Source organism: Lepidothrix coronata, unplaced genomic scaffold (genome assembly GCF_001604755.1).
Source record: "Lepidothrix coronata isolate B3197 unplaced genomic scaffold, Lepidothrix_coronata-1.0 Scaffold27, whole genome shotgun sequence".
NCBI lineage: Eukaryota > Metazoa > Chordata > Aves > Passeriformes > Pipridae > Lepidothrix > Lepidothrix coronata.
Genome location: NW_016690207.1, coordinates 5,273,714 through 5,298,900, shown reverse-complemented (window position 1 = coordinate 5,298,900; position 25,187 = coordinate 5,273,714). Strand labels below are relative to the sequence as shown.

The window sequence follows — 25,187 nt, the reverse complement described above, 5'->3', positions numbered from 1 at the left end:
GTGTGTGCATGTATGTGCAGTGTGCATTTATGTGCATGCATGTGCAGTGGGCATGTGTGTGCATGTATGTGCAGTGTGCATTTGTGTGCACGCATGTGCAGTGTGCATGTATGCACGAGTATGTGCATACATACGTGTGTGTGTCCCTCTGCATGCCTACACATGCGTGTGCATGTGTAAGGACACACACGCCCCTGCCTGAATGCACACGTGTGCCGGTGTGTGTCTGTAACTACATACACACGTGTGTGCAGGCGTGTGTGTGTGCATGTATGTGCGTGCAGTGGCGTGTGCCTGTGCTCACGGTGACACGCAGTGACACTCGGGGACCGACCTGCCGAGCCAGCCCGGGCAGCGCTGGGGACACGCGGGGTTCAGCCCAGCCGGCCCAAGCATTAACGAGCATTAATTATGCCGGCATTAATGAGCATCCATTAATTCCCATGCCCCAGTGGGGGGGAATTTTCCTGCAACGGCCCCACAGACCCAATATGGGGCTTTTTTTAAACTTGAATTTAAGTGTTTCCTGCAGCCTGAAGTTACTGTCTCTGCTACGGAAAATGAGCACTTGCAGATGATGGAAAAATCCCTGCTTGGGGGAGAATTTAGCCACAACTCCATTTCCACAGGGATTGCCCAGTCGGAAACTGGGTGGAAAAGGGCCATTACTGGCAGCGGAGCTGCTTTGTCCCACTGTCCCTGCCTGAGCCTGCTCCCTCCCCACCGGCACCCACCCTGGGATGGGGCAGAGGGGGATACACGGGGCTGAGACCTCGCCACACTTCATCTCATCTCCTGCTCTCCAAGCAAAGCAGGGGCTGGAGCCAGGAAAGCGCCGCACAAGCCAGCGGAGGATGCTCAGCCCTCACAAGCCCCACCTCCCCACGCCCCTAATTTTTCCCGCAGGGTCCCACTCTCAGCTGGAGGACACGGCCCCCCGCATCGTGGAGCACCCCACGGATCTCCTGGTCTCCAAGGGGGAACCGGCCACGCTGAGCTGCAAGGCCGAGGGGCGCCCGGCCCCGGCCGTGGAGTGGTACAAAGACGGGGAGCGGGTGGAGACGGACCGGGAGGATCCCCGCTCCCACCGCACCCTCCTGCCCGGCGGCTCCCTCTTCTTCCTCCGCATCCTGCACGGGCGGCGGGGCAAGCCCGACGAGGGGGTCTATGTCTGCGTGGCCAGGAATTACCTGGGGGAGGCCACAAGCCGGAACGCTTCCCTGGCGGTGGCCGGTGAGTCCTGGGGAGAGGGAGAGGGGCTGAGGGGTGATTTGGGTGGGGGTTTAGGGGTCTGGTGTCACCAACCCGCTCTGGTGGCTGTGGGACCAGGGGCTCTCACATCCCCGGGCGTGGCGCTGCCGAGGGAAAAGAGGGGGAAAGAGATAAAAGCAAGGAAAATAAATGGAAAGAAGGGAAAATGAAGTATTTGGCGATAAATAAAATAAGTGAAGAGCAATGGAAAGAAATTTCAGTGAGTTCGAAAGAAGCGAAAAACATTGGAAATAAATGAAACCGAGGGGAAAGAAATGAAAAAAAAAAAAAAAAAAAAGGAAATGAGTGAAAGTAGATGGAAAGAGCAGAGTGAAAGTAGAGGGAAAGAGTAAAATGAAAGTAAGTGAAAATGAATGAAAGTAGGAGAAAAGACATTAAAACGTGGGGGAAAAAAAGAAATGAAATGAAGTGACAAGAAGTGAAAATAGATGAAAAAATAAAATAAGTGAAAATAAGTGAAGAAGAACAAAAATAATGAAAAAATCAAAATAATTGGAAATAGATGAAAAGAAGTGAAGATTACTGAAAAGAAGTGAAAATAAGTAAAAATAACAACAAAAGAACACAAAAGAAATTAAAAGAAGTTAAAATACTTGAAAACAAATGAAAATGAGAATAAACAAAAATAATTGCAACAAAATAAAACAAAATGAAAATAACTGAAAACGTTCGAAAATCAAGTAAAATCAATGAAGATAAACTAAAATCAGCTAAAGCCAATGCAGACGGTGTCCCAGGCGCCACTCCCAGGGCTGGGGAGCTGAGGCCGGGCTGGTGTGTCCCCCCAGTGCTGCGGGACGATTTTCGGCAGCCCCCCGGGGATGTGGTGGTGGCGGCGGGAGAACCGGCCGTGCTGGAGTGTGTCCCGCCCCGCGGCCATCCCGAGCCCAGCGTCTCCTGGAAGAAGAACGGAGTCCGGCTCAGCGACAAGGACGAGCACCTGACCGTGAGGGACGGGGCGGGGGGCACAAACCCGGGGCGGGGGTGTTGCAATGGGGGGGTGGGATAAGGTAGGGATAGAGGATGCAGTAGGAGCGTGGGATGTGAGAGGGGTACAGGATGGGGATGTGGAATGCGGGATTCGATGGGGATGCAGGGTGCAAACGGAGATTAAGGTTGCAATGAGGGTGTGGAATGTGATGGGGGTGCCTGATTCGATGGGGATGCGAAGGGGATTGGGGATGCGATGGGGATGTGGGATGTGGTGGGAATGTGGGTGCAGTGAGGATACAGAACGTGATGGGGAGGCGATGGAGAAGTGGAATGTGATGGGGATGGGGGATGCAACAGAGATCTGTGATTCAATGGAGATACAGGACGTGATGGGGATGGGGGATGCAATGAGGATGCAATGGGAACGTATGACGTGATGAGGGTGTGATGCAGTGAGGATGTGGGAAATGATGGGGATGTGAGGGGCATGTGGGATGCAGCGGAGAGTTCGGATGCAATGAGGATGTGGGATGTGACTGGGATGCAGGATGAGATGGGGATGTGGGAATGGGGATGTGGGATGCAATGGAGATATGGGATGTGATGAGGGTGTAACTGAAATGGGAATGTGAGATGCAGTGAGGATGCGGGATGTGATGGAGATACGGAATGCAGTCAGGACGGGAGGTGCAATAAGGATTTGGGATGCAGTGGGAGTATGAGATACAGTGGAGATGCAGGATGCAATGGGGATGCTGGATTTGATGGGGATGGGGGATGTGATGTGCTTCCCCCAGATCCGTGGAGGGAAGCTGATGGTGGCGAGTACCCGCAAGAGCGACGCCGGTGTCTACGTCTGCGTGGCCACCAACGTGGTGGGGGAGAGGGACAGCGAGCCGGCCGAGCTGGTGGTCTTTGGTGCGTGGGGTGCAATGTTTGGGGTGCTGAGGGGTGGATGACATCCCGGCGGGACTGACGGCTGCCCCACAGAGCGCCCGGCGTTCGGCAAGAGGCCCCTGAACCAGGCAGTGCTGGTGGAGGGGACGGCAGAGTTCGCCTGCGAGGCGGTGGGGGATCCCCAGCCAGCGGCACGGTGGCACAAGGAGGAGGGCGAGATGCCACTGGGAAGGTGAGTAGGGGGTGAGGGGGCTGATGCAGGGCACCAGGGCCATCGGTGCAGGGCTCTGCAGTGCAGCTGGGTGGCATTAGTGTGTGCCAGCCTGGCATCCCCATGACATCAAGTATCCCATCACATCCTATATCCCCGGTGCACCCTCCATCCTCAGCACATCCTGCATCCCTATTGCACCTCAAGTCCTCATTGCATCCTGCTTCTCCATTGCATCCCATATCCCCATCACATCCCACATCCTCACCACATTTCACATCCCCAATGCATCCCTCATTTTCCTTGCATCCCAGATGCCTGTTGTGCCCACATCCTCATCACATCCCACATCCTCACTGCATCCCAACCCCTTGGCACCCCACGCTGTCCTGGTGCCCCAGCACTCTGCTGGTGCTACATCCTCACGGGGTTCCCCCAGGTGGGAGGTGCTGCCAGACAACACCCTGCGGATCAGCCGGCTGCGAGCAGAGGACGAGGGCACCTACACCTGCGTGGCCGATAACAGCGTGGGCAGGTCAGAGGCATCCGGCACCCTCACTGTGCATGGTAAGGGGGGCCCTGGGGAGCACCCTTGGGTGCTGGTGGAGTGCCTGGGCAAGCCCTTGTCTCTCCCCACACTGTGGCAGTGCCCCCCCAGCTCGTCACTGGGCCCCGTGACCAGGCTGTCACCCCTGGCCAGAGCGTGACCTTCCAGTGCCAGAGCAAGGGCAACCCACCGCCCGCTGTCTTCTGGCAGAAGGAGGGGAGCCAGGTCTGTGACCATCTCTGTCCACAACCCTGTCCCCATCCTTGACCCCAGACCCAGCTGTAGCCTCATCCTCATCCCAGTTCCCACCTCATCCCTGTCCCCATTCCATCCTCATCCCAATCCCATCACCGTCCCTATTCCATTTCCATTCCACCTCATTATCATCACCATCCCCATCCCAATTCTCAGCCTGTCAGTATCTCATCCCCATCGCAATCTCATCCCATCTCATCCTAATCTCACCTCATCCCCACCCAGTCCCCATCACCATCCCATCCCAGTCCTTATCCCATCCCTGACCCTGTTTCACCCCAATCCCAATCCTTACCCCATTCCATTCCATTCCACCTCATCTCTTCACATCCCATCCCATTCTTGTCCCCATGCCCATCCCTGTCCCCACCGTGTCCCAACCCACCTCCCCTCCCTCCCCAGACCCTGCTGTTCCCGGGCCAGCCCCCGCTCCCCTCCAGCCGTGTTTGGGTGAGCCCCGGAGGTGCCATGACCATCGCCGACGTCCAGCCCAGTGACGCTGGCCACTACCTGTGCCAGGCCATCAGCGTGGCTGGCAGCGTCCTGGCCAGGGCACGCCTGGAGGTGATGGGGGGTAAGTCTGGCACCAGCAGAGAACTGGCGCATTCGGTGCACGAGTGGCACCCACCACACCACCCAGCAATTCCCGGTTTCCCCCCGTAGCACCCACGGAGCTCCACCCGCCGGTGGTCAGCCCCATTCCCGCTAACCGGACGGTGCTGCCGGTGGGGGCCACGGCCCGGCTGCCTTGTGGGGTGTGGGGCGGTGACCCCTCGGGCAGCGTGGACTGGCTGAAGGATGGCAGTGCCCTGGTGGGTGCCCAGTCCCGTGCCAGCCTGCTGGAGAATGGCACCCTGCAGATCACCAGCCTCCGGGTGAGCCGGCCCCGGCAGGGGCACCCGTGGGGGCACTGCAGGGAGGGCAGGGGGGCAGTGGGTGTGGGAGGCGTGCAAAGGGAGGTGGGTGCTCAGGTTGGTGGGTACAAGCAGTGCTGGGGCTCAGGGTGATGGGTACAAAGGGTGGTGGGTGCTCAGGGTGGTGGGTACAAAGGGCAGTGGGTGCCCAGGGGGTGGGTGCTGAGGTGATGGGTGCTCAGGGTGATGGGGCAGGAGCTCTTCCCCCCCACAGGTGAGAGACTCTGGGCTCTATGAGTGCGTGGCCACCAGCCCAGCGGGCGAGACACGCTGGGGCAGCTCTCTGGAGGTGCAAGGTGGGTCACAAGGATGTCACTGCACCAGGGACACCATGGCACCGGGGACAAAGCAACCCCAGACCTCCACGCATCTCTCTGCAGGTGATGAATCTGACCTCTCCCCACCTTCCCCTGTGCCCGGAGTCCTCCCTGGGCCACCCTCCACCCCTGTGGTCACCAACATCACCAAAAGCAGTGTCACCCTGAGCTGGAAAGCGAACAAGGACAGCGATGCCACCCATGTCACCTCTTACATAGTGGAGGCTTTCAGGTATCACTCAAGCATCCTCTCTGGCTGCAGGGATGTTGTGGTGGCCCGGTACCACCCCATCACGGGTCACCCCTGTCCCTTGGCAGCCAGGCAGCGGGTGGCCCGTGGCGGACGGTGGCAGCTGATGTGGAGGGTGAGACCCACACGGTGAGCGGCCTCGTCCCTGACACCGTCTACCTGTTCCTGGTGCGGGCGGTCAACGCCTACGGGCTCAGTGACCCCAGCGGCGTCTCAGAGCCTGTGCACACCCAAGGTGAGACCCAGCGGTGACATCGGTGGAGGTGTTTGTGAACCCACCATCCACCTCCACTTGGTGACACACATGGAGGTGCCTGTGGCCCCAAAACCTTTGGGTCCATCCTTGCCCAGTGGTGCCGGTGGAGTTTCCCATGTACCCACCATGGGAACGTGGTGTCACCGTGGCCTCTCCACTCGGTGACGCCAGCGGGGATGTCCATGGGCCCTCCATTCTCTCGTGCTTCCAGCAGATGCCAGCCCCACGCAGCAAGGGCTGGACCCTGAGCAGGTGCAACGGGAGCTGGCCCAAGTGGCTGTGCACCTGCAGGAGCCCGTGGTGCTGCCGCTGGGCGCCGTCCGCCTCTCCTGGACCGTGAGTGCCGCACCCCGCTGCCAGCACGGGGCTCCCGGTGCCGAGCATCCCCCCATCCCACCCTCCCCTTGGCCTCGCAGGTGGAGCGCCCAGCACCCTTCCTTCAGGGCTACCGTGTGCTGTACCGGCGGCGTGGTGGGCGCTGGGAGGAGGCGCGGGCGGTGCGGGCACCGGAGGAGCGGGGGGCCCTGCTCACCGAGCTGCGCCGGGGCCAGGACTACGAGATCAAGGTCCGACCCTACTTCCGTCAGCTCCAGGGTCCAGACAGCGCCGTGCGCACTCTGCGCACCCCCGAGGCGGGTGAGTGTAGGAGTGCAGGGGGGGGGAGGAGGCCCGGGGGACAACCTGGAGGTGACACCCCGTGTGTCCCCTACCGGCAGCCCCCAGCGCCCCCCCGCGAGCTGTCAGCGTGGCTGGGAATGGCACCAGTGTCCGCATCTCGTGGCAGCCACCACCACTGGCCGAGCAGAACGGCGTCATCCGGGATTACCGGGTAAGGGTGGACAGCAACAGGGACGTAGCAGGTCCCCTCTGTCCACCCATGACATCATGTCATGGCGTCCCTCCTCTTTCCCTCCCCGCTCCCAGATTTGGTGCCTGGGCAACGAGAGCCGCTACCACATCAACCAGAGCGTGGAGGGGACGGTGCTGGCGACAGTGCTGCGGGGACTGGTCCCCGGGGTCCCTTACCACGCCGAAGTCGCCGCCGCCACTGGCGCCGGTGTGGGTGCCCGCAGCGCCCCTGTCCCCATCCGCGTCGGTGAGTCTCCTGTCACCGCCGCACCTACGGGTGGGGAGTGGCGGGGGTCACCCACTGTGGTGCTGCGGATGGCTCCTCGGCATCCCACCGGTGTGTCCCCCTTCCCCGTGTCACTCGCAGCCCCCCCGGTGGAGCGGGATGCGGAGCCAGCGGGCGGGAGCAGCATGACCGAGCGCTTGGCTGAGGTGGCCAGGCAGCCAGCCTTCATCGCCGGCGTCGGCAGCGCTTGCTGGGTCGTTCTCGCCGCCTTCGCCGCTTGGCTCTACAGCCGCCGCCGCAGGAAGAAGGAGCTCAGCCACTTCACCGGTACAGGGGGTGCTACCCCTGGGACTCCCCACCCCTCACCCATCGCCCACCAGCCACCTATTTCCCCTCTCTTTACAGCCTCCTTTGCCTACACACCCACCGGTAAGCCCACAGGTGGCGCGGGGTCCCGGCGCGGCCTCTCGCCGCCCTCACCCCGCTCTCTTTCCGCAGTCGCCTTCCCGACTCCAGCGCGCGGCAGCCCCAGGTAACCCCCCGGGTATCCCCCGCCCTCTCCAGGAGCCCCAGCGCTGACCACCAGCATCCCTTCCCCCCGTCTCCTTGCAGGGCAGCCGCCGGCAGTGGTTACCCGTGGCTGGCGGACGCGTGGCAGGGTGGCGGCACAGCCAGTGCTGCGGGTTGCTTGGGCACCGCTGAGAGATACTACAATGGTAAGGGGTCAGCACGGGGGCGGGTGCGTGGCTCTGACTGGGAAGGTCATAGTCAGCCCTGATGGCGGCAGCCGCCCTCTGCAGACGCCGGCATCACCCGTTACATCGCCCAGACGGAGCAGTTTGGGGCGGGGGCCGGCGAGGGGCCGGTTTACAGCACCATCGAGGCGGACAGTGAGGAGCTCTGCACCTTCCCCCGTCCCTTCTCGCAGTATGGGACCCCCTATCCCGGGGTGGGTCCTCAGCCGATGGATGCTGCAGCCGCCCAGGCACCCCGAGGATGGGCTGAGCACGGTAGGGTGGTGGGATGGGTGGGGGGACACAGGGGAGCCGGGGGTGCGGTCCCCTCCCCACAGCTCCCCCAGCATCCCGCCTTGCCGCAGGGGCCAAAGCAAAGCTGGGGCAAGCGGTGAAACTGCCAGCGGTGAGTTGGACGGAGCTGCTGCCCCCTCCACCCTCGGCCAGCGAGCTCAGCCAGTGCACCCAGGAGAAGGAGGAGGAGGAGGAGGAAGAGGAGGATGAAGAGGAAGAGGCAGCCAGAGGGTGAGTGTGGAGGCTTGGGGGGGCAGGGGCCTGCTGCCCCCAGCACGCACCCTGTGGTCTCCGCCCTGCAGGTTGGGGATGGAGGTGTGGTACCCTGGTGAGGACATCCCCTGTGCCACCGCTGCATCCTCGCCCACCACCTCCTCCGGTTGCCGGTCCATCACCACGCTGACGCCATCGCCCCGCACCACCGAGGACATTCCCCGCCTCCGGGACTTCGACAGCTCCCGCCTGCCCCGGTAGGAGATGGGCCTCGCTTGGTATGGCCGTGCCATTGGGGTTTGGATGTCCCATTGAGGTCCAGGTGTCCCACCACGGTCTGGGTGTTCCATTGTGATTCAGTCATGCTGTCACTATCCAGCCCCTGCTCTGCCATCATGGTCCAAATGTGTCATTGGGGTCCAGATGTTTCATAGGGGTCCAGATGTCCCACCATGGTCCAGGTGTTCCACCACAATCCATCCATCTTGTCACCATTCAGCCCTGCTGTGCTGTCATGGTCCAGCCATGCCATTGAGGTCCAGATGTGCCATCTGAGGTCCAGGTGTCCCACTGAGGTCTGGGTGTCCCACCGTGATCCAGCCATGTTGCCATGACCCAGTTCCACTGTTCCACCATGGTCTGGCCTTGCCACTGGAGTCAGGATGTCCCACCAGGGTCCGGATGACCCACCACAGTCTGGGTGTCCCATCACAACCCAACCATGTTGTCACAGTCTGGTCCTACCATGCCACCATGGTCTGGCCATGCCATGGGGGTCTGGATGTCCTGCTGGAGTCTGGATGTCCCATCATGGCCCAGGTGTCCCTTTGTGATAATTCCATGATGTCACCATCCATCTCTGCTCTCCAGCTGTGCCCCAGCCATGCTGTCAGGTCACATCCATGACAGTGTCAGCTGACTGGGGCATCACCATTCAGCTGGACCATCACAAGCCAGCTGGGACATCATCATCCAGCTGTGCTGTTGTGGCCCAGCTCTGCCATGATCCAGCGGTGCCATCGCAAGCCAGCAGTGCCATCACAATGCTGGCACGTCACTGCACTCCAGCTGTACTGTTGCAATCCAGCCATGTGGTTGCAATCCAGCTGTGCTGTGATCCAGCTGTGCAGCTGCAATCCAGCTGTGACATCCGGGGCCAGCTGCATCACTGCCATCCAACTGTGTGCTTGAAATCCAGCTGTGCTGTGACCCAGCTGTGCAGCTGAAAGCTGTGTGGTTATAATCCAGCTGAGCAGCCATTATCCAGCTGTTCTCCAGCTGTGCCATTGCAGGCTGGATACGTGTCATTACGACCTTGTCAGGCTGTGGCTTGTGATCCAGCTGTGCTCCTCCCCTCCGGCTGTACCACTGCACTCATCCATCTCCCCTTTGCCAGCCCAGCTGTGTGACTGCGATCCAGATGTGGCACTGCCATCCAACTGTGCTGCTTCAGCCCACCCACACCAGTGCCATCCAGCTGTGCCAACACCCCATGTCTTCCCCTGGCCCCAGCACAGTTCTGGAGGGATTGTGCCAGCCAGCACTGTGGTGGCCACCGAGCCCCCCATCCCACTTGCCCCACCTCGGCTTCATCCCACCCCCTCTTTGCCAGGAGACCCCCCCACAGCACCGGCACCCCCCCACAGGCACCCAGTCCCCCAGTGACTCCGGATGCCAGCGAGGGCCACCCACCCCGAGCCCGCTGCCCCCCCGGCGCAGGTGAGCCCTGGAGGGCCGGTTTGGGTGGGCGGGCACCGCACTGGCTGTGTGGGGAGGCTGACACTGCCATCCTCCCCCAGGGAAACACCGCGGGGCGGCCCCTAAAGGTCGCCTGAAGCCCAAATGCAGCCGTTACTGCCGGGAAAAGCAGACGGGAGGTGAGTGGGGGGGGAAAATTAGGGGCTCCAGGTGGGTCCAGGAGGGCTCAGCCCTCTCCTCCCTCTCCACCGCAGACCTGCCGCCACCGCCGCTGCCGCCACCGGGAGAGACCCGCGGCCCCTCTCCAGAGCGGGAGCCCAGCGGGGCCGAGCGCAGGGTCGCCCATCGCCCGCCCCGCGGCGGTAAGCCAGGGCCACCGGCTGCGAGACAAAGGGGTTGGGGGTGTCACTGCCGAAACCCAACCTTGTCCCGTCCCCTGCAGACGAGCTCGTCCCCTACAGCAAGCCCTCCTGCCTGCCCCGCGGGCAGGTGTCTGGCAGCTGCTCCACCACAGGCAGCGTCTCATCCCGCGGCTCCGCCAGCTCCCGGGACCACGGCTCGGGGCGCAGCCGGATCCCGGCGGAGCGCGGCCAAGGGAGCGGCCATCGCCGCCGCCCGGGGGCCGCATTGCCCGGCCCGTCGCAGGAGAAGCGATAAAGTGGAGGGCAAGCCGGTGACAGGGTTGGGGACACGGAGGGACGTTCTTTAATTTCTGGGTGGCGTCATGTAAATAGGGTTGCACAGAGCCAGCGGCCGGTGGGCGTCAGAGTGAGGGGGGACAGGGGTGCTCGGGGTGGGACAAGGATAATCACAAGGGATGAGGACCCTGGGGAGGGACAAAGATGCTCAGGGAAGGAGTAGGATACTTGGGGAGGGATGAGGACCCTTGGGACAAGGACGGTAGGGAAGCGCAGGGATATAATTCAGAGGATTAGGATGCTTAGGGAGACCAAGGACAGTCATGAGGAATGAGGACCCTGGGAAGGGATGAGGATGCTCAGGAGGGACAAGGAAGATGCTTGGGGAAGGAGGAGGAGCCTGGGGACAGAGACAGTTGTTCAGAGAGGGATGAGGACGTTGGGGAGGGATGAGGATGCTGGAGGGGGATAAGATTGATGCTTAAGCAGGGCAAACATCTTGGGGACAAGGACAGTTTGGAGGAACAAGGATGCTGCGAAAGGACAAGGACGACTGTGAGGGATAAGGATGATTGAAATGGATGGGGACAGTTGGGATGAGATTACAAGGGAGAGACAAGGACACTGCAGATGGTTTAGGGTGCTGGTGAGTGACAAGGAAGGCAGGGGGACAAGGATGCCTGGGAGCAAGAGGACACAGGGAGAGGACAAGGTTGCTTGAGAAGGACAAGGACTGTAGTAAGGGATGAGGAGGATAGTTGCTGGGGGATGAGGACAGTGGGAAGGGACAAGGACACTTGGTGCATAGGGCAAAAACAATTAGAGAAGGATGAGGACGCTCAGGAGGGCTGAGGACCCTGGGAATGAGGATGATTAGGAAAGACAAAGACACTCGGAGGAGGCACAGGTGCCTTGGGAAGGATGAGGATACTTGGGAGGGACAAGGATGGTTGAGGTGGGACAAGGATGCTGAGGAAGGACATGGACTTTTAGAAATGACAAGGACAGTTGGGAGAAATGGGAACGGTCAGCAGGCCTGGGGATGGTCAGGGGGACAACCCTGGGGAAAGACAAGGACACTTGGGATGGACAACAGTGCTTGGGCTGGACAAGGGTAGTTGGGGGGGATGAGGATGTTGGGGAAGGACGAGGGCACTGGGGAGGGACGAGGACACTGTGGAGGGATGTGGACACAGAGGGAATGTGGACTCTTGGGAAGAATGAGGATGCTGGGGAGGAATGAGGCATTTGGGAAAGTATGGGGACACTGAGGAGGGATGGGGACACTGCAGAAGGATGGAACACTTGGGAAGGGCAAGGACACTGGAGAAGGAGGGACACCCACCCCCCTTGGTGCCACCCACCCTTTGTGTGTGGCTTTTCCTAGTAAAGAGCCCCTTTTTGGGGAACTGCCTAATAAAACTGGATTTTAGCCGAGCCAAGGGGACTGGCCTTGCTGCATCCTGCACCCTGGGGACCTCCATGCTCCTGTCCCTCCTGTCCCCAGCTCGCCACCTGCCCTGGCCCAGGGGCTGCCACTCCCTGACCCCTGGCCACCTGGGAAGAAAAGGGGACATTTTCCAGCACCCCGCAACAGATGGCACTCCCTTCCACCCCCAGTGCCTGTCGCCCCAGCATCGGGGCACCGCTCACCGTTCTGTGTGATGCCCAGAGGTACCTCTGCCCTGACTCTCTGTGGGACCCCCAGTGCTGTCCCCCAGTCCCAGGTGGTGGTTGGGACCCCAGGTGAGAAGACCCGCTCCAAGGGTGATGGTGGCGGTGAGGGACCTGCAGGAGACGGTGGTGTCACCGTGGTGCCATGACAGAGACACCTTCCCCAGGGAGGTGACGATCCTTGGGGTCAGAATGGGCGTCAGGGACCCTTCACTCACCCCTGTAAGGCCCGTCAGTGTCCTCAAGGCTGTAGCAGAGGCCATCGACGGCCACGGCCAGCGCGCGGGCGAAGCTGGCGTCCAGGAGGAAGGAGCCGTCGCAGGAGCTCACGAGGCTGCAGCGGGCGCTGGCAAAGTTGTCCTCCGAGACGGACCCCCAGCCGTTCAGCAGAGACCCCCCTGGCGAGCCCCTCGTCGCTGTCCGCTCTTCCTCCTCCTCTTCTTCCTCCTCCTCCTCCCCCTCCTCCTCCTCCTCGCCCAGCTCAGAGGCTGGTGGCCCGTAGATGTAGCCGTAGGTGTGCAGTGGTGAGAAGGACTGTGCCGTGCTTGGTGCCGGGGGCCTGGGGGGGACATGGGGCAGACACTGATGGCACCGGGGGGCCCTGCCATGGTGGGAGTGTCCCACGGGGGTGGGGAATACCTGAGGCAGGTGGTGTCCTGGTCCATCTCCAGGTCCTCAGCCACCTGCTGCTGTGTGAGGACCCCGTCGCTGAAAGCTGGTGAGAGGCGTCCGGTGACTGGGGACCTGTCCCTTGGGTGCCTGGTGTCTGGGGACATGTCCTTGGGGTACCTGGTAGCCAGGAACATGTCCCTTGGGTGCCTGGTCTCCAGCAATGTGTCCCTGGTGTTGCTAGTGGCTGGGGACATGTCCTTGGGGTACCTGGTGCCCAAGAACATGTCCCTCCGGTGACCAGTTACTGAGGACACCTCTTCAGGATGCCTGGTGACTGGGGATGTGTCCCTCATGTGCCCAGTGTCTGGTGACATGTCCTCAGGGTACCTGGTGACCAGAAATATCATGAAGGGACATCCCTTGGGTGCCTGGTCACCAGTGATGGGTCCCTCGGGTGTCTGGTAGCTGAAGATGTGCCCTTGGGGTACCTGGTGCCCAAGAACTTGTCCCTGCGGTGCTCAGGGACTGGTGACATCTCCTCAGTGTGTCTGGTGACTGGGGATGTGTCCCTGGGGTGCCTCATGGCTGGTGACATGTTCTCATGGTACCTGCTGGACAGGAACATGTCACTTGGGTGCTTGGTCACCAGAGACGGGTCCTTGGAGTGCCTGTTGGCTGGGGACATGTCCTTGGCATACCTAGTGGCCAGGAACTTGTCCCTGCAGTGCCTGGTAGCTGGAGACATCTCCTTGGGGATCCTAGTCCCTGGGGACGTCTCCTGGGGCAGCCTCATGCCTGAGGATGTGTCCCTGCAGTGCCTGCTGGCTGGGGACATGTCCTTGGGGTGCTTAGTGGATGGTGACATGTCCCGCTGGCACTTGGTCCCTGGTAATGGGTCCCTGGGGCACCTGGTGACCAGGGATGTGTCCTCGGGGTGTCTGGTGGCCAAGACTGTGTCCCTCTGGTGCTTGGTGGCTGGTGACATGTCCCTGGGATTTCTGGGGACTGGGGACACATCCTTGGGGTGCCTGCTAGCCCAGAGCATGTCCTTGGGGTGCTCAGTGACCAGGGACAGGTCCTGGGGGTGCCTCGTGGCCAGTGACGCATCCTTGGGGCTCTCAGTGGTCGGGGATGTGTCCCTGGGGCGTTGGGTGAGTGGAGGTGTGTCCCTGGGGATCCCAGTGGACGGGGACAGGTCCTTGGGGCGCCTGGTGATCGGGGATGTGTCCCTGGGGCACACGGTGGCTGGGGACCTGCAAGTGCAAGCAACATGTTGGGTTTTGCAGCACGGGGTTTGGGTGCAGGGCACCCGTCTGGATGGGGACAGTCAGACTCACCGTGTCACCGGTGGGTGCCGGGCATGGGGTGGTCTCGGGGGTGTCGCTGGTGACCTGGTGACACCAGAGGCCAGCGAAGCACTGCCCCGACGTGGTTTTGGGGAGCTGAAGACTGGCAGCTGCCCGTTCCCTCCGTCCATCACGGAAGCAGTGGTGTCCCCCTCGTGTCCCCTTCGCTGAGGCCACCTGGCTGCTGGCCCAAAATCTGTCCCCCACTCGCCTCCACTTCCAGTGACAGGGACGTGGCCGGGACCAGCCGTGAGCACCGGGGTGCTGTGCACTTGATGCAGCTCTGCATGGGGGATGTGGGACACCGAGCCATGGGACACCTCCCCGGTGCCCCCATGTCCCCCCACATGTCCCCCATACCCACCTCTCTTGCGAATGTGCTCCCAGGGCGCTGGGTTCGGGGTGCTGGGCGAGGTGTGCACCCCGGGGTGCCCCCCACTGCAGCCCCCCGTGTCCCCGAGGGGCGGCGGGTGCCCCCCACAGGGGCTGCTGCGGTTGGGGGGCGTGGGGGGGCCAAGGCTCGGCGGCTCCAGGGAGAGGGCTGGGAGGGTAAGAGAGGTCATGGGTGCTGAGCTCTGTGCCCCTTGTCCCCTCTGCCCTCAGGTCTGTGTGTCCTCAAGTCCTTGCTGCCTGCAGACAGGCAGTGGGGACCACCCAGGTGGGGGTCCCATGGCACTGGGGTCCCAGGGAGAGGGTTGGGGTCTTGGGCATACTTTGCTGGTCCCATAGCACATTGTGAGGGTCCTAGGCCTTGGTGGGGGTTCCCATGGCATCAGGTCAGGGATCCCATGGTACCGGGTGGGGGGCCCAGAATACCCTGTGTGGGGGCTCCATGGCAGAGAGTGGGGTTTCTATGGCACCGGGTGGGGATCCCAACCCTGGGGTTCACTGCAGGGGTGATGGTCTCATGGCACTAGGTGGGGGTCCCAGCTCCCATAGGGTTCATTGAAGGGGTAGGGGTCCCATGGCACTGGGTGGGGGTCCCAGCTCCCGCAGGGCTGACTGGAGGGGTGGGGGTCCCATGGCACTAGGTGGGGGTCCCAGTTCCCACGGGGCTCACTGGAGGGGTGAGGGTCCCTGCTGTCACTGCCCAGCAGTCGGCTGCTGAGGCTGCTGCTGCTGCTGAGGTTTCGGGGGGCACAGCTGGGTTTCCAGGGGCCACCGAGCCACGGCGAGTCACCAGCCACCAGCCTGCAAGGCAAGGCGTGCTGTCAGGGCATCCCAATCCCACCACAGCAGGGATCCCCCACCCCAAGGCCTCTCACCTGCGGCGAGCTGCGGCATCCTGGCTGGCACGGCGCTGGCAGACGAGGAGGAGGAGGGCGAGTAAGGCCAACCAGAGCATGGAGCCGGCGGCTGCGATGACGGCAGGCTGCCGCAGTGCCTGGACCACCCCGCTGCTCCCCGCTGTCAGCCCTGCAAGGGTCCCACCGGTGTCACCTCGTGTTACAAACTTGACCCCCACCCGCTCCTCGCCTTGCTCCCTGTCCCCTACCCAGGACACCACAGGTGGTGTTGCTGGGGACCCCCAGCCCTGCGCCGTTGAAAGCTGCCACCTGGACACAGAATTCGACGCCGGGGTGTGGGAGGAGGGTTTCCAGGCGGCGGGTGCCTCCGTCCACTGTCCTGTTGGTGGGGCGCTGCCAGCCCTCGCCCACTGACCAGACCTGGCAGGCACCAAGGGGATGAGTCCCCTTAGATGATTACCCTTGATGGACCCCCTTTAATGGATCCCCCTGTGGATGGATCCCCTTGGATGGACCGCTTTGGATGGACCCCCTCAAATGAATGTCCCTGGATGGACTCCCATTGATGGACCCCCTTTGAATAGACTCACTTGGATGGGCTCCCTTGGATGAATCTCCTTGATGGATCCCCCTTGAATGGGCCCCTTTGGATGGGCTCCCTTGCATGCCACTAGGATGGATCCCCTTGGGTAAATGCCCCTGGGATGGACCCCCATTGATGGATCCCCCTTGGGTGGACCCCCTTGGATGACTCCCCTAGGCTGGACCCCTTTGGATGAGCTTCCTTGGATGAATGGCACTAGACAGATGCCCTGGGATTTACCTCCACCTGGATTAGCCCCTTTGGATGAACCCCCATGTTAAGATCCCTCCTGGATGGACCCCTTGGATGGATCCCCTTGGATGGACCCTCCTTGGTCAGAAGCCCCCCAAGCCCTGCCCCCTCACCCCGTCACCCCAAACCTGGTAGCCCCGGATGATGCCATTGTGGGCCTCAGGAGGAGGTGGCTCCCAGCTCACGACCACGGTGCCGTTCCCCGTCTCAGCCTGGCCTACGGTGACTTGCTGGGGTGCTGCACTGGGCACTGCCAGGACAGGGGTGCTGAGAACCCTGGGACCCCCAACCAACCTCCCTATCCTCCACCCAGGCATCCCTGGGGACATACAGCGCACCTTCCTCAGGTATCCAGAGGTGCCTGCTGTTGCTGTCCGAGCCCTGGGTCCCTCCAGTGTAGGGTCGGACCTTGAACTCGTACTTGTAGCCCCTGTGGAGCGCGGGGATGATGGTGCTGAGCTCCCTGCCTGCGTCGTGTTGGACCCAAGGGGTGGTGGCCGGGAGCAGGCTGCGGTACAGCACCATGTAGGACACCGGCACCGGCACCGGCATCAGCATCTGAAGGGGATGGGAAGGGTTCTGAGTCATGGTGGGACACGGGCATGTGTCTCCAGCCTCATCCCTGTGTCCCATCCCTGCCCTCCACTGGGGACATTCCGGCATGACACTGACCCTCCAGCGGAGCCGGACAGCAGCGGTGGGCAGCGCTGTGCCATTGTCCAGGTGCAGCCGCACAGCCAGCAGGTCCCGTGGGGCAGCGTCTCGCCGGCCCGTTGGCAGTCGATCTGTGGGGCAGAGGGAGGAAGGCTAATGACAGCTCCAGGCAGGAGTGGAGTCCCCTGGCACCTGCCCAGACACCCACCTCAGATACCTGTACCTGATGTCTCCCTAGATGGATCCACTCAGATGTACCCCTTGGGGGGGACCCCTTTGGACAGATACCTTTTGATGGGTCTGTCTTGGATGGACACATCTTGTATGGACCTCTTGGATGGGCCCCCTTTGATATGTTCCCTTTGTGGACATGGGATGGGCCCCCTGACACACCCCTATTGATGTGTACCTCTTAGATTGACCCTTTGGATGGATACCTCTTGTCCTATTCCCCTTTAATGGACCCCCACCTTGGACAGACTCCCTAAAATGGATACTCTCGTAGCAGCCAGTGTGGCTGGATCCCCTTTAGGTGGGCTCTCTTGAACGGATCCCCTTGGATGGACTCCCACCTCAGTGCGTCCCCTTAAGTGGATCCCCTTACACGGACTTGCTTGGATGGAGCCCTTAGGCGGATCCTGTTGGATGGATGCTTCTAGATGGACCCTCCCTTTGAATGGATCCCCTCAGCTGGATGGACCCTTTTTTGACGGACTCCCCTTGAATGAACCCCTTGGATGAACCCCATTAGATGGACCCTGTTAGATGGACCCCCAGATGGCCCTGGGCGCCTGTGAAGTCCCACCACTGACCCTCCACGTGGAGGAGGGCGGCGGCGGCGGCGGTGCCCAGCTGGCTCTGCGCTGTGCACACGTAGGTGCCGGCGTCGGCGGCTGTCACGGCGTAGATGCGCAAAGTGTGCTCCCGGTCCACCTCGTGCCTGTGGGTCACCAGCTCTCCATCAGCTCCATCCCCACCCCAGGGACTGGACACCTCCCCCCTGCCACCACGTACCTGCCCCAGGGCAGGTCCCCACGCTCCTTGTGCCACTGCACCCGCGGCGCCGGGTCACCTTGGGCGCCGCAGCCCAGCTCCACGGTGCTGCCGGCCACCGCCACGGCGTCGCTCGGGTGCCGCACAATGGTCGGCTTCTCTGCGGGGTGACATCGAGGATGTGGCACCACGGCCGGGTGTGACGTGCCCACCACCCACGGGAGACCCTTGGCTTACCCAGGACGGAGACGCGGGCACCCCGGCTCTCCCTCTTGCCTGCCGCGTTGGCTGCCACGCAGATGTAGAGCCCGGAGTCGCTCCGTTGCGCTGGTGCCACCCTCAGCTTCCCATTGGTGACAACATACCTGTCACCCACCAAGTCCAAGGTCACCCCGTCCTTCTTCCAGGTGACGCGGGGTTCGGGGTGCCCCGAGGGGGGGACGCAGTCCAGCTCCAGCGCTTGCCCTGCCGTGGTCACCAGATCGCCCGGCTGCAGGCGGAAATTGTCCCGCAGCACTGCCGTGGGGAGGGCACACCGTGGGTGAGTGGGACAGGATTTTCTTGGGGTCCTCCCACCCACATCACCCCCACCGAGCGTCCTTACCAGCCAGAATTTGTGGTGCCGTGGCTGCGCTGGGGGGGTGGCAGCCTGTGGGGTGACAAGGAGGTGGGAGGATGCCGGAGGGTGCCCCAGGCGGGCACAGTCTCAGCCCCAGGGTGGGCAGGGGGCAGAGTTAAGGGGATTTTGCCCCCCCATGGGCTGAACTCACCTCCACGGTGCAGAGCGGCGAGGCAGAGCCCCAGGCCCAGCGCCGTCGCCCAGCCGCCCGCCATGCCAGCCCCAGCCAGCCTTCCCGCTTCCTCCCAAAATCCCAGTCCCTCCCTGTCAGCACCGGGGCCGGATCTGCCTCCGGATGGGGGGGATACAATAGCCGGATGTGGGGGCCGGGAAATGCCGAGGGGAGAAGGAGGGCTGGTTGTGGTGAACAAAAACAGCTCAGTCCCGTCGTGGCAGTGGGGGCACCTGGGTGCGGTGGCACTGGCAGCACCTGGAGACAGTGGGGCTGGGGACACCAGCAGTTAATGAATTTAATTAGTCACAATAAATTCCCCCCATCCTCTGCCATGTTCAGAGGAAGAAATGAGTTCTCAGTTGAGGACACCATCAGTAGGGACCAGAGTGAACAGGCCAGGGTCTCCCAGGCTCTTCAAGCTGAAACTCGAGTGCCAGCCAGGAGCATCGGGCTCATGTGGTCTCAGCTGTCACCCACCTCTCATGTGTCCCCCCCACCCTGGGGAGGGTCCCTGTTCCACAAAGATACCCAAGGGTGCCGCCACTGGCCGGGTAGTATGTTTAGTTTATTGGTTAGTAGTGCACCCCAAGCACTCCAGGGTGCCTCGGCACCCACCCCGGGTGCCCCAGGGCCCGGCTCGCCTGGCCGGCTGCCCTCTGCTTTTCATCCTAAACCTATTTCCAGGGAAGGCCTGGGGGGAGATGACAGCGTGTGCCCCAAAACCGGGGTATTTTCACAGAAAACGCCGGTGCAGTGGAGGGGCAGCGCTCGGGCCAGGGCTTCCAGCCCACATTTAGGGGACGGTGCATCCGGGGAGCTGGGGGGCAGGAGAGAGCCCCTGTTTAGGCCTCCTCTGTGCATGTGTGCGCTTGGGCGAGGTTGTGTGCCGGTGCATGCCCTGCTCCACGCGTGGGGGGGTGTGCCACGGCAGGCAGGCACGGTGCTCTTCGACACGCATGTGCACAGGCGGTCGCTGGGTGTGCCATGCGTGTGCTCCCGTGTGCTCCTGCACACTCTGAGCACACTCAGCTGCACACGTCGTGCACAAACACCTTTCCACGCGTGCCAAGCGCACTCAGTGGCTGCTCCGTGCGAGTGCTGCATACACCCTTCTCTCCTCACACTCTTTGCACACTCGCTGCATTCTCCATGCAAATCCCGCGTGCACGCTCTCTCCACGTGCTCCATGTGCACTCTGCACGGGCTCTCTCTGCACACCCGTGGTCTCTGCGTGCTCTGTGCACGCTCAGAGAACACGCCCAGCGTTGGCATGCCTGGAAATGTCGTGCATGGTCTTACCTGCACACCCCGTGCACACTCCGCTCACACTCGGTGCAGTCTTAGCTGCACGCTCCGTGTGTGTTCTCTGCATGTGCTCCACACGCTCTCTTGCACACTCAGGGCATCCTCTCCCTGCACACCGTGTGCACACTCGCTGCCCACCCTCGTGCCTGCCCCCGTGCACCCCCTGTGTGCGCTCCGTGTGCTCTCCTGCACGCTCCATGCACGCTCTCTCCGTGCTCTGCCTGCACGCTCTCTCTGCACGCTCCGTGCACACCCTCCCTCGTGCTCTCTCTGTGCACTGCTCGCATGTTCTCTCTGCACACGCGTGTGCTTCCTGCACGCTCCCTGCACACTCATCCCGGCGAGAAAGCCATTAAAGCGACGCCCCAGGAAGACGGGGGACGGAAGAGGGGAGCTCCAGGTGGGATCAATAGGAAATTAGTGACTTTACGCCGAGTGGAATGATGCCCGGTGGCGGAAGCGGGGCCGTGCCAGTGTCCCCACTTGTCGCACGCCGCCGCCGAAGCGCGCACAGTCCCCCCTGCTCAGGCGCTGATCTCCACGGCGTTGGCCTCCTCCTGCTCCCGGATGACATGGACGCCCGCAGTCCGCAGCAGCCGCGGAGCGCCGCGGGAGCGCGCTGGCGAACCCGGTGGTGACCGGTGGGTCCGCGTGGAGGCGGGCGAGCGGGCTGGTGAGCGATGGTAGCGACGAGTCGAACGCCCCACCGGCCCCGGCGAGCGACCGGCCGCTGGTACCGGCGAGCTGGTGTAACCCGGTTCAACTGTGCCACGGGGTTCGGGTGGTGAATCCTCCTCTGCCTCCGGTGAGTCCTGCCAAAAGCCAACAATAGATGAGCGTGGTATGTGAGACCCTGTACCGGCACGATACCGGCACTACCGGCTGCTCACCTTATCCTTGAGGATGTACAAGGCCACTGGGTTTTTGCGCTCGTGGTCGCCGCTCCGTGGGATGCCCTCGGCTGCATGGAAGCAAGGTGTTGCTCACAGTGCCAGCGGCATTGGTGTTCCCCAACCCGCCACCGCCATGCCAAGACGGGCACTCACCCTCGTGCTTCAGGCGCTCCTCATCCTGCTCCGTGTAGTCGGAGGCCGGTTGCGTCTCCGCTTGTCGCTTCTCCCTGGGAAGGGAGAGGGGATGGGGCAGCACCGGCATCGCGGTGGGGGCAGTGGGGGGGCTGCCTGCGGCTCAGCCAGGGAAGGGCCCATTGCTGTTGGGAGGGAGAGATGGGATGGGGTGGAATGGAAGGAGGTAGAATGGGGTGGGATGGAATAGGACAAGATGGGATGGAGTGAGACGTGAACAGATGGAATAGAATAGAACACAATCGGAGAGATGGATCAAGGTGGGATGGCATGGGATGGGATGGTGTGGGACAGGACAGATAAGTGACGACAGGATGGGATAATATGGGTCAAGACAGGATGGGATGGGTCAGGTTGGGATGGGAAGAGATAGCATGGGATGGGACAGGACATATGAGTCAAGGCAGGATAGGATGAGGTGTGATGTGATGGGACAGGACATATGGGTCAAGGCAGGATGGGAGGAGGTATGATGTGGTGGGACAGGACAAGATAGGATGGGAAGAGATGAGACGGGACAAAACAGGATGGGACAAGACAGGGTGACCCCCTTTGGCTCCCGCGTTACCCCCAGCCGTACTTCTTGGAGGGTTTCCAGCAGGCGCAAACTGTCACCAGGGTGACGAGAAGGAAGATGCCTCCTGTGGACAGGATGATGTAGAGAGAGCTCCGGCCTGGGGGAGAGGAACAACCCCCCAAAATTTTAGCTGGAAGTATCTGCAAGGGATGAATAACCCTGGGGGTGCAAGAGGGGGGAACAGTGGCTTACGGTAGACCGTGAGTTTCACAGGGACACTGCGGCCATGGCTGATGGGGTTCTCCACCAGGCAACTGTAGACGTCGTCATCAGCCATGAGGACGCGGGTGATGGTGAGGATCTTCTGGTCGGGGGAGAGGAGCAGGCGGGAGTCATTGCTCAGTGGCCGCCCGTCCTTCAGCCAGGTGTAGGTGGGTTTGGTGCCATTCTCGTGCGAGCAGTTGAGGGTGAAGAACTCGCTGAGCTCCAGCACCGTTGAGGAGGCCACTAGCACTTGTGGCTTCGAGATGGGAACTGTGGATGAGCAGGGGAATCATGGTGACACCATGTCTCGGGGGACAGTTGGGCCCAGGAGACAGGAAGGGAGACAGCAAAACCCCACCAGGGATATAACCTGGCTGTGTGAGGTGGTTGAAACCCCCAAAACCACTCCTCAGTTGGAGAACCCCCCCCCAAAAGTGGTCAGGGAAGACATCCTATGGAGAACCGAATCTCCATGGGATGTCCTTCCTTCTTGCCCTTACTGTCCACGGTGAGGTTGATGGTCTTCTCGCCGGTGAAGGTGTCATCGGTGATGGACACCTCCACCTCGTAAGCGCCTTCATCAGCCAGCTGCAAGGGGCTGATGAGCAGCGAGCCGTTCTCCAGCACCCGGATGCGGTCGCGGTAGTCGGGCCGTAGGTTGCCGATGATCTCGGTGCCGATGGACTGGACGACGGTGACGGGTTTGTCCCTCTTCAGCTGCCACTTGACCACCGGCTTGTCGGCGCTGGCGCTGGCGTAGCGCACCGACAGCAGCGCCGCCTTGCCCGCCGTGCCGCGGACCAGCGGCGTGGGGCTGGTGATGTTCACTCCTGCCAGCAGACCTTGGGGTGGAGAGACACACTTTGGGGGTGCTGAGCACGGGGAAAACTGGGGAACTCCCTTCCAGAGCATCCCCGAAATGCCCAACCTGTTTCCGTGACCTTTGCAAAGGGGGGTGGGAGCCCTTCTGAACCCAGATCAACATTGCTTTGGGCATGGGAGGTGGGTCAGTACGACCCCCTGCAAAGATGCATTATCACCACCAAAACTTCATCGGGGGTGGGAGTGGTCCTGCAGTCGTGTCAATGGGACCAACCCTCTGCAAAAATTCCTGTATCACCCCAAAAATGCAGGAGGGAGTGCTCCTGCAGTCAGGTTGATGCAACCCTTAGCAAATATACACACATCACTCCAAAAAATGCAGGGGGGTGGGAGGCGGCTCGACACAACCCCTGGCAAAGATTCATCATCACCCCCCCAAAAACTGCATGGGGGGTGAGAGCCCCCAGTGCCCAGATCAATGCTGTGCTTTGCAAAGGTGCCTTAATCCCCTAAGAAATGATGGGGGGAGGATTTTTGCATCCCCCTGCCACCCCCATTGAATGCTACTGTCCAGACAAAGCCCCCCTCAGATGCAAAGCTGCATCACAGGCGTCAGTGCACGTGCATCGCTCCTCATCACTGGGTTTAAGCCAAAAAAAAGGCAGAGAAAAAGTGGAAAAACATGGGTTTTGGGGGAGGGGCCTCCCAAAAACATCCTCTCTCCCCGAAATACCTTAGCTCCATCCCTCTCTTGCCATCCCAGGGGTCCCATCTATGAACCCCCCGTCCAGATGCCGTCATCTGACGGCGAACAAACCCCATATTGAAGAGGAGGGGAGAGTGGGAAAACCAGCTGGGGAGGGCGAAGCAGGAGCAAGAAAGGCCTTAAACAAGCCCGAAAAGTCATGGGACCTATTGGTATGCAGCGTCCGTGCGTCCGTCCTCCTCGGGAACGCCACACTTGCCCCGCAAACATGCCCTGACTCGCTGAATTTAGGGCATCCTCCATAGGGAAAACCCAGGCACGGGATGGGGATGTGGCCTTTAGTGCATCCTTACCCTCTGCACACCTCCAAATCACTGCTCTTTAACTGTTTCTTCCCTTTTTTAACCCAATTCCTAATTTTTTCGCCACTCTGGGTAATAAATTCGGGAGTTAATGAATAAATCAGGCAACATTCCCATTTCCTACGGTATCCCTTGGCTTAGGGGTGCAGATCTCCCAGACTGTATCGACGGCTTCTGTTGAAAAAAACCCACCAAAAATCCTCATTTGCCAGCTCTTTCATGCCATAAATCCCTATTTCTTTGCAAAAAGCACCACAGCATTTTTGGGGTGCCCTGGTTGCAGCCCTGGTGCTTTTTTAGGGTCTAAATCAAAGCCAGCAATGAACCCAGCTGGTTTTGCTTTGCATCCATCGTCCTCATCCGGGGGGAAATGGGGCCTCCCCAGGGCTTCTTTTGGGTCCAAACTTCGGTAAAATGGGGCAAAACTGTTGCAGGTGATTTTCTTTGTTGCCAGACGGGGTGGGATGGGGTGGTTTAGGGTTCATTGAACCCCAAAATATGGGGATTTAGGGAATAAATGATGGAGGAAACCAGAGTTGTAATGGGATGAGGGAAACCTAGAAATGGGGTGAAAAATGAGATTTTTAGGAAAGCTGAAGAATGGGTAAGAAAATAGATTTGGAGATGCTGAAAAATGAGGAAAAAAGGGGTTTTGGGGAAGACAAAAAGTTGGGGAGAAGCTCGGGATGGGGGCGGTGCCAAATTCACCCCCCCATCAGGACCCGGTTGGCTCCAGAAAGTGTTTTCCCCAGTTTTATTCCCAATTTCACCCCCTTTTTCCTGCCTCCCAAGCAGAGGGTACGTTCGACAGCACAGCAAACCACCTCGACCCCCCCCCCAACCCCCGTCGGGTATCGGTATCATCACCCTCCGGCCCTCAACCTCCATCTGGATACCCCCAAGCCCCATGGAAAAATGGGAAAAGCGTGGAAAAACGGGACGTCTCCCTACCTGCGTGCAGCGCCAGAAGCCAGGTCACCGGCAGCAAGCCGGGGGGAGCGGGGTGGCCCCGCGGGGCGGTCGGCGCTCCCCACATTTCGGGCAGGCTCGCCCCCCGAACCGCTCCGCTTCCCCACTCCGGGCACGTCCCTCGGAGCTCCCGGCTTGGCGCTTCGCCCGGCTAATTTATTTTTTTCCCTTCTCTCTCTTTTTTTTTTTTTTTTTTTTTTTTTTTCTTGCCTTTCTCAATAGAGCCCTGTGTCCCGGTGGCTTTCGCCTCCCCAGCGGCCTCGAGCTGACATTTATTTGAGGAAAAAACACTCAGATTTGCAATTTTCCCCCTGTTACGGATCCCCGGTTCCATGTTTTCCCAGTTCCGGGGGCACACTCGAGGTTCGGGGCATCACCCCATCGAGCCCAAATAAGGTTTGCTGTCCCCTCTGAAGACAATCCAATGAGATTTAGGGCTCTGGACATCCATTAAGTTGGGATTCTCTTTTAGGGGGGCATTTCTCGAAGCTGGACCCC

The 25,187-nt window shown here is 61.1% G+C and overlaps 3 protein-coding genes across 3 annotated transcripts in view; 1 reads left to right on the top strand and 2 right to left on the bottom strand.

Annotated features, from left to right (window-relative positions):
- Positions 1-10,523, top strand: part of ROBO3 (roundabout guidance receptor 3) — a 13,841-nt gene extending 3,318 nt beyond the window's left edge. The window contains exons 2-26 of the mRNA XM_017809450.1: positions 907-1,233; positions 2,061-2,218; positions 3,003-3,123; positions 3,196-3,334; positions 3,753-3,880; positions 3,961-4,085; positions 4,518-4,689; positions 4,779-4,990; positions 5,244-5,325; positions 5,410-5,578; positions 5,665-5,831; positions 6,064-6,188; positions 6,269-6,488; positions 6,569-6,681; positions 6,777-6,948; positions 7,069-7,254; positions 7,333-7,459; positions 7,540-7,643; positions 7,728-7,937; positions 8,027-8,186; positions 8,258-8,425; positions 9,781-9,887; positions 9,968-10,045; positions 10,121-10,228; positions 10,309-10,523. Of these exons, the coding sequence (XP_017664939.1) occupies positions 907-1,233; positions 2,061-2,218; positions 3,003-3,123; positions 3,196-3,334; positions 3,753-3,880; positions 3,961-4,085; positions 4,518-4,689; positions 4,779-4,990; positions 5,244-5,325; positions 5,410-5,578; positions 5,665-5,831; positions 6,064-6,188; positions 6,269-6,488; positions 6,569-6,681; positions 6,777-6,948; positions 7,069-7,254; positions 7,333-7,459; positions 7,540-7,643; positions 7,728-7,937; positions 8,027-8,186; positions 8,258-8,425; positions 9,781-9,887; positions 9,968-10,045; positions 10,121-10,228; positions 10,309-10,523 (3,893 nt within the window). The remainder of the gene's footprint in view (positions 1-906; positions 1,234-2,060; positions 2,219-3,002; positions 3,124-3,195; positions 3,335-3,752; positions 3,881-3,960; positions 4,086-4,517; positions 4,690-4,778; positions 4,991-5,243; positions 5,326-5,409; positions 5,579-5,664; positions 5,832-6,063; positions 6,189-6,268; positions 6,489-6,568; positions 6,682-6,776; positions 6,949-7,068; positions 7,255-7,332; positions 7,460-7,539; positions 7,644-7,727; positions 7,938-8,026; positions 8,187-8,257; positions 8,426-9,780; positions 9,888-9,967; positions 10,046-10,120; positions 10,229-10,308) is intronic.
- A 157-nt stretch (positions 10,524-10,680) lies between these two features.
- ROBO4 (roundabout guidance receptor 4) lies at positions 10,681-18,702 on the bottom strand. Its single transcript, XM_017809511.1, is given in 21 exon segments — positions 10,681-11,948; positions 11,950-12,061; positions 12,158-12,292; positions 12,397-12,737; positions 12,818-12,922; positions 12,953-12,988; positions 13,058-13,167; positions 13,206-14,043; positions 14,128-14,419; positions 14,501-14,677; positions 15,197-15,327; positions 15,402-15,552; positions 15,632-15,803; positions 16,347-16,468; positions 16,557-16,776; positions 16,891-17,003; positions 17,685-17,812; positions 17,887-18,025; positions 18,103-18,381; positions 18,470-18,514; positions 18,636-18,702. Coding segments are annotated over 21 exon segments (3,741 nt in total). The 5' UTR covers positions 18,700-18,702; the 3' UTR covers positions 10,681-11,917.
- Positions 18,703-18,872: 170 nt separating this feature from the next.
- Positions 18,873-24,819, bottom strand: HEPACAM (hepatic and glial cell adhesion molecule). The gene is made up of 7 exons (XM_017809510.1): positions 24,672-24,819; positions 22,331-22,672; positions 21,819-22,100; positions 21,630-21,723; positions 21,011-21,084; positions 20,855-20,925; positions 18,873-20,776 (listed from the first exon to the last, which is right to left on the bottom strand). Exons 1-7 carry the CDS (start codon positions 24,754-24,756, stop codon positions 20,489-20,491), a joined length of 1,236 nt encoding a protein of 411 aa, XP_017664999.1. The 5' UTR covers positions 24,757-24,819; the 3' UTR covers positions 18,873-20,488.
- Between the last annotated feature and the right edge of the window lie 368 nt (positions 24,820-25,187).

Excerpts from the sequence above, each read along its gene's own strand:
- HEPACAM (XM_017809510.1), bottom strand. The coding sequence starts at position 24,756 with ATGTGGGGAGCGCCGACCGCCCCGCGGGGCCACCCCGCTCCCCCCGGC. Across the intron at positions 22,101-22,330 it reads CATCAACCTCACCGTGGACA|TTCCCATCTCGAAGCCACAA; the intron begins GTAAGGGCAAGA and ends GCTCATCCACAG. Across the intron at positions 20,777-20,854 it reads TGTACATCCTCAAGGATAAG|GACTCACCGGAGGCAGAGGA; the intron begins GTGAGCAGCCGG and ends GGCTTTTGGCAG.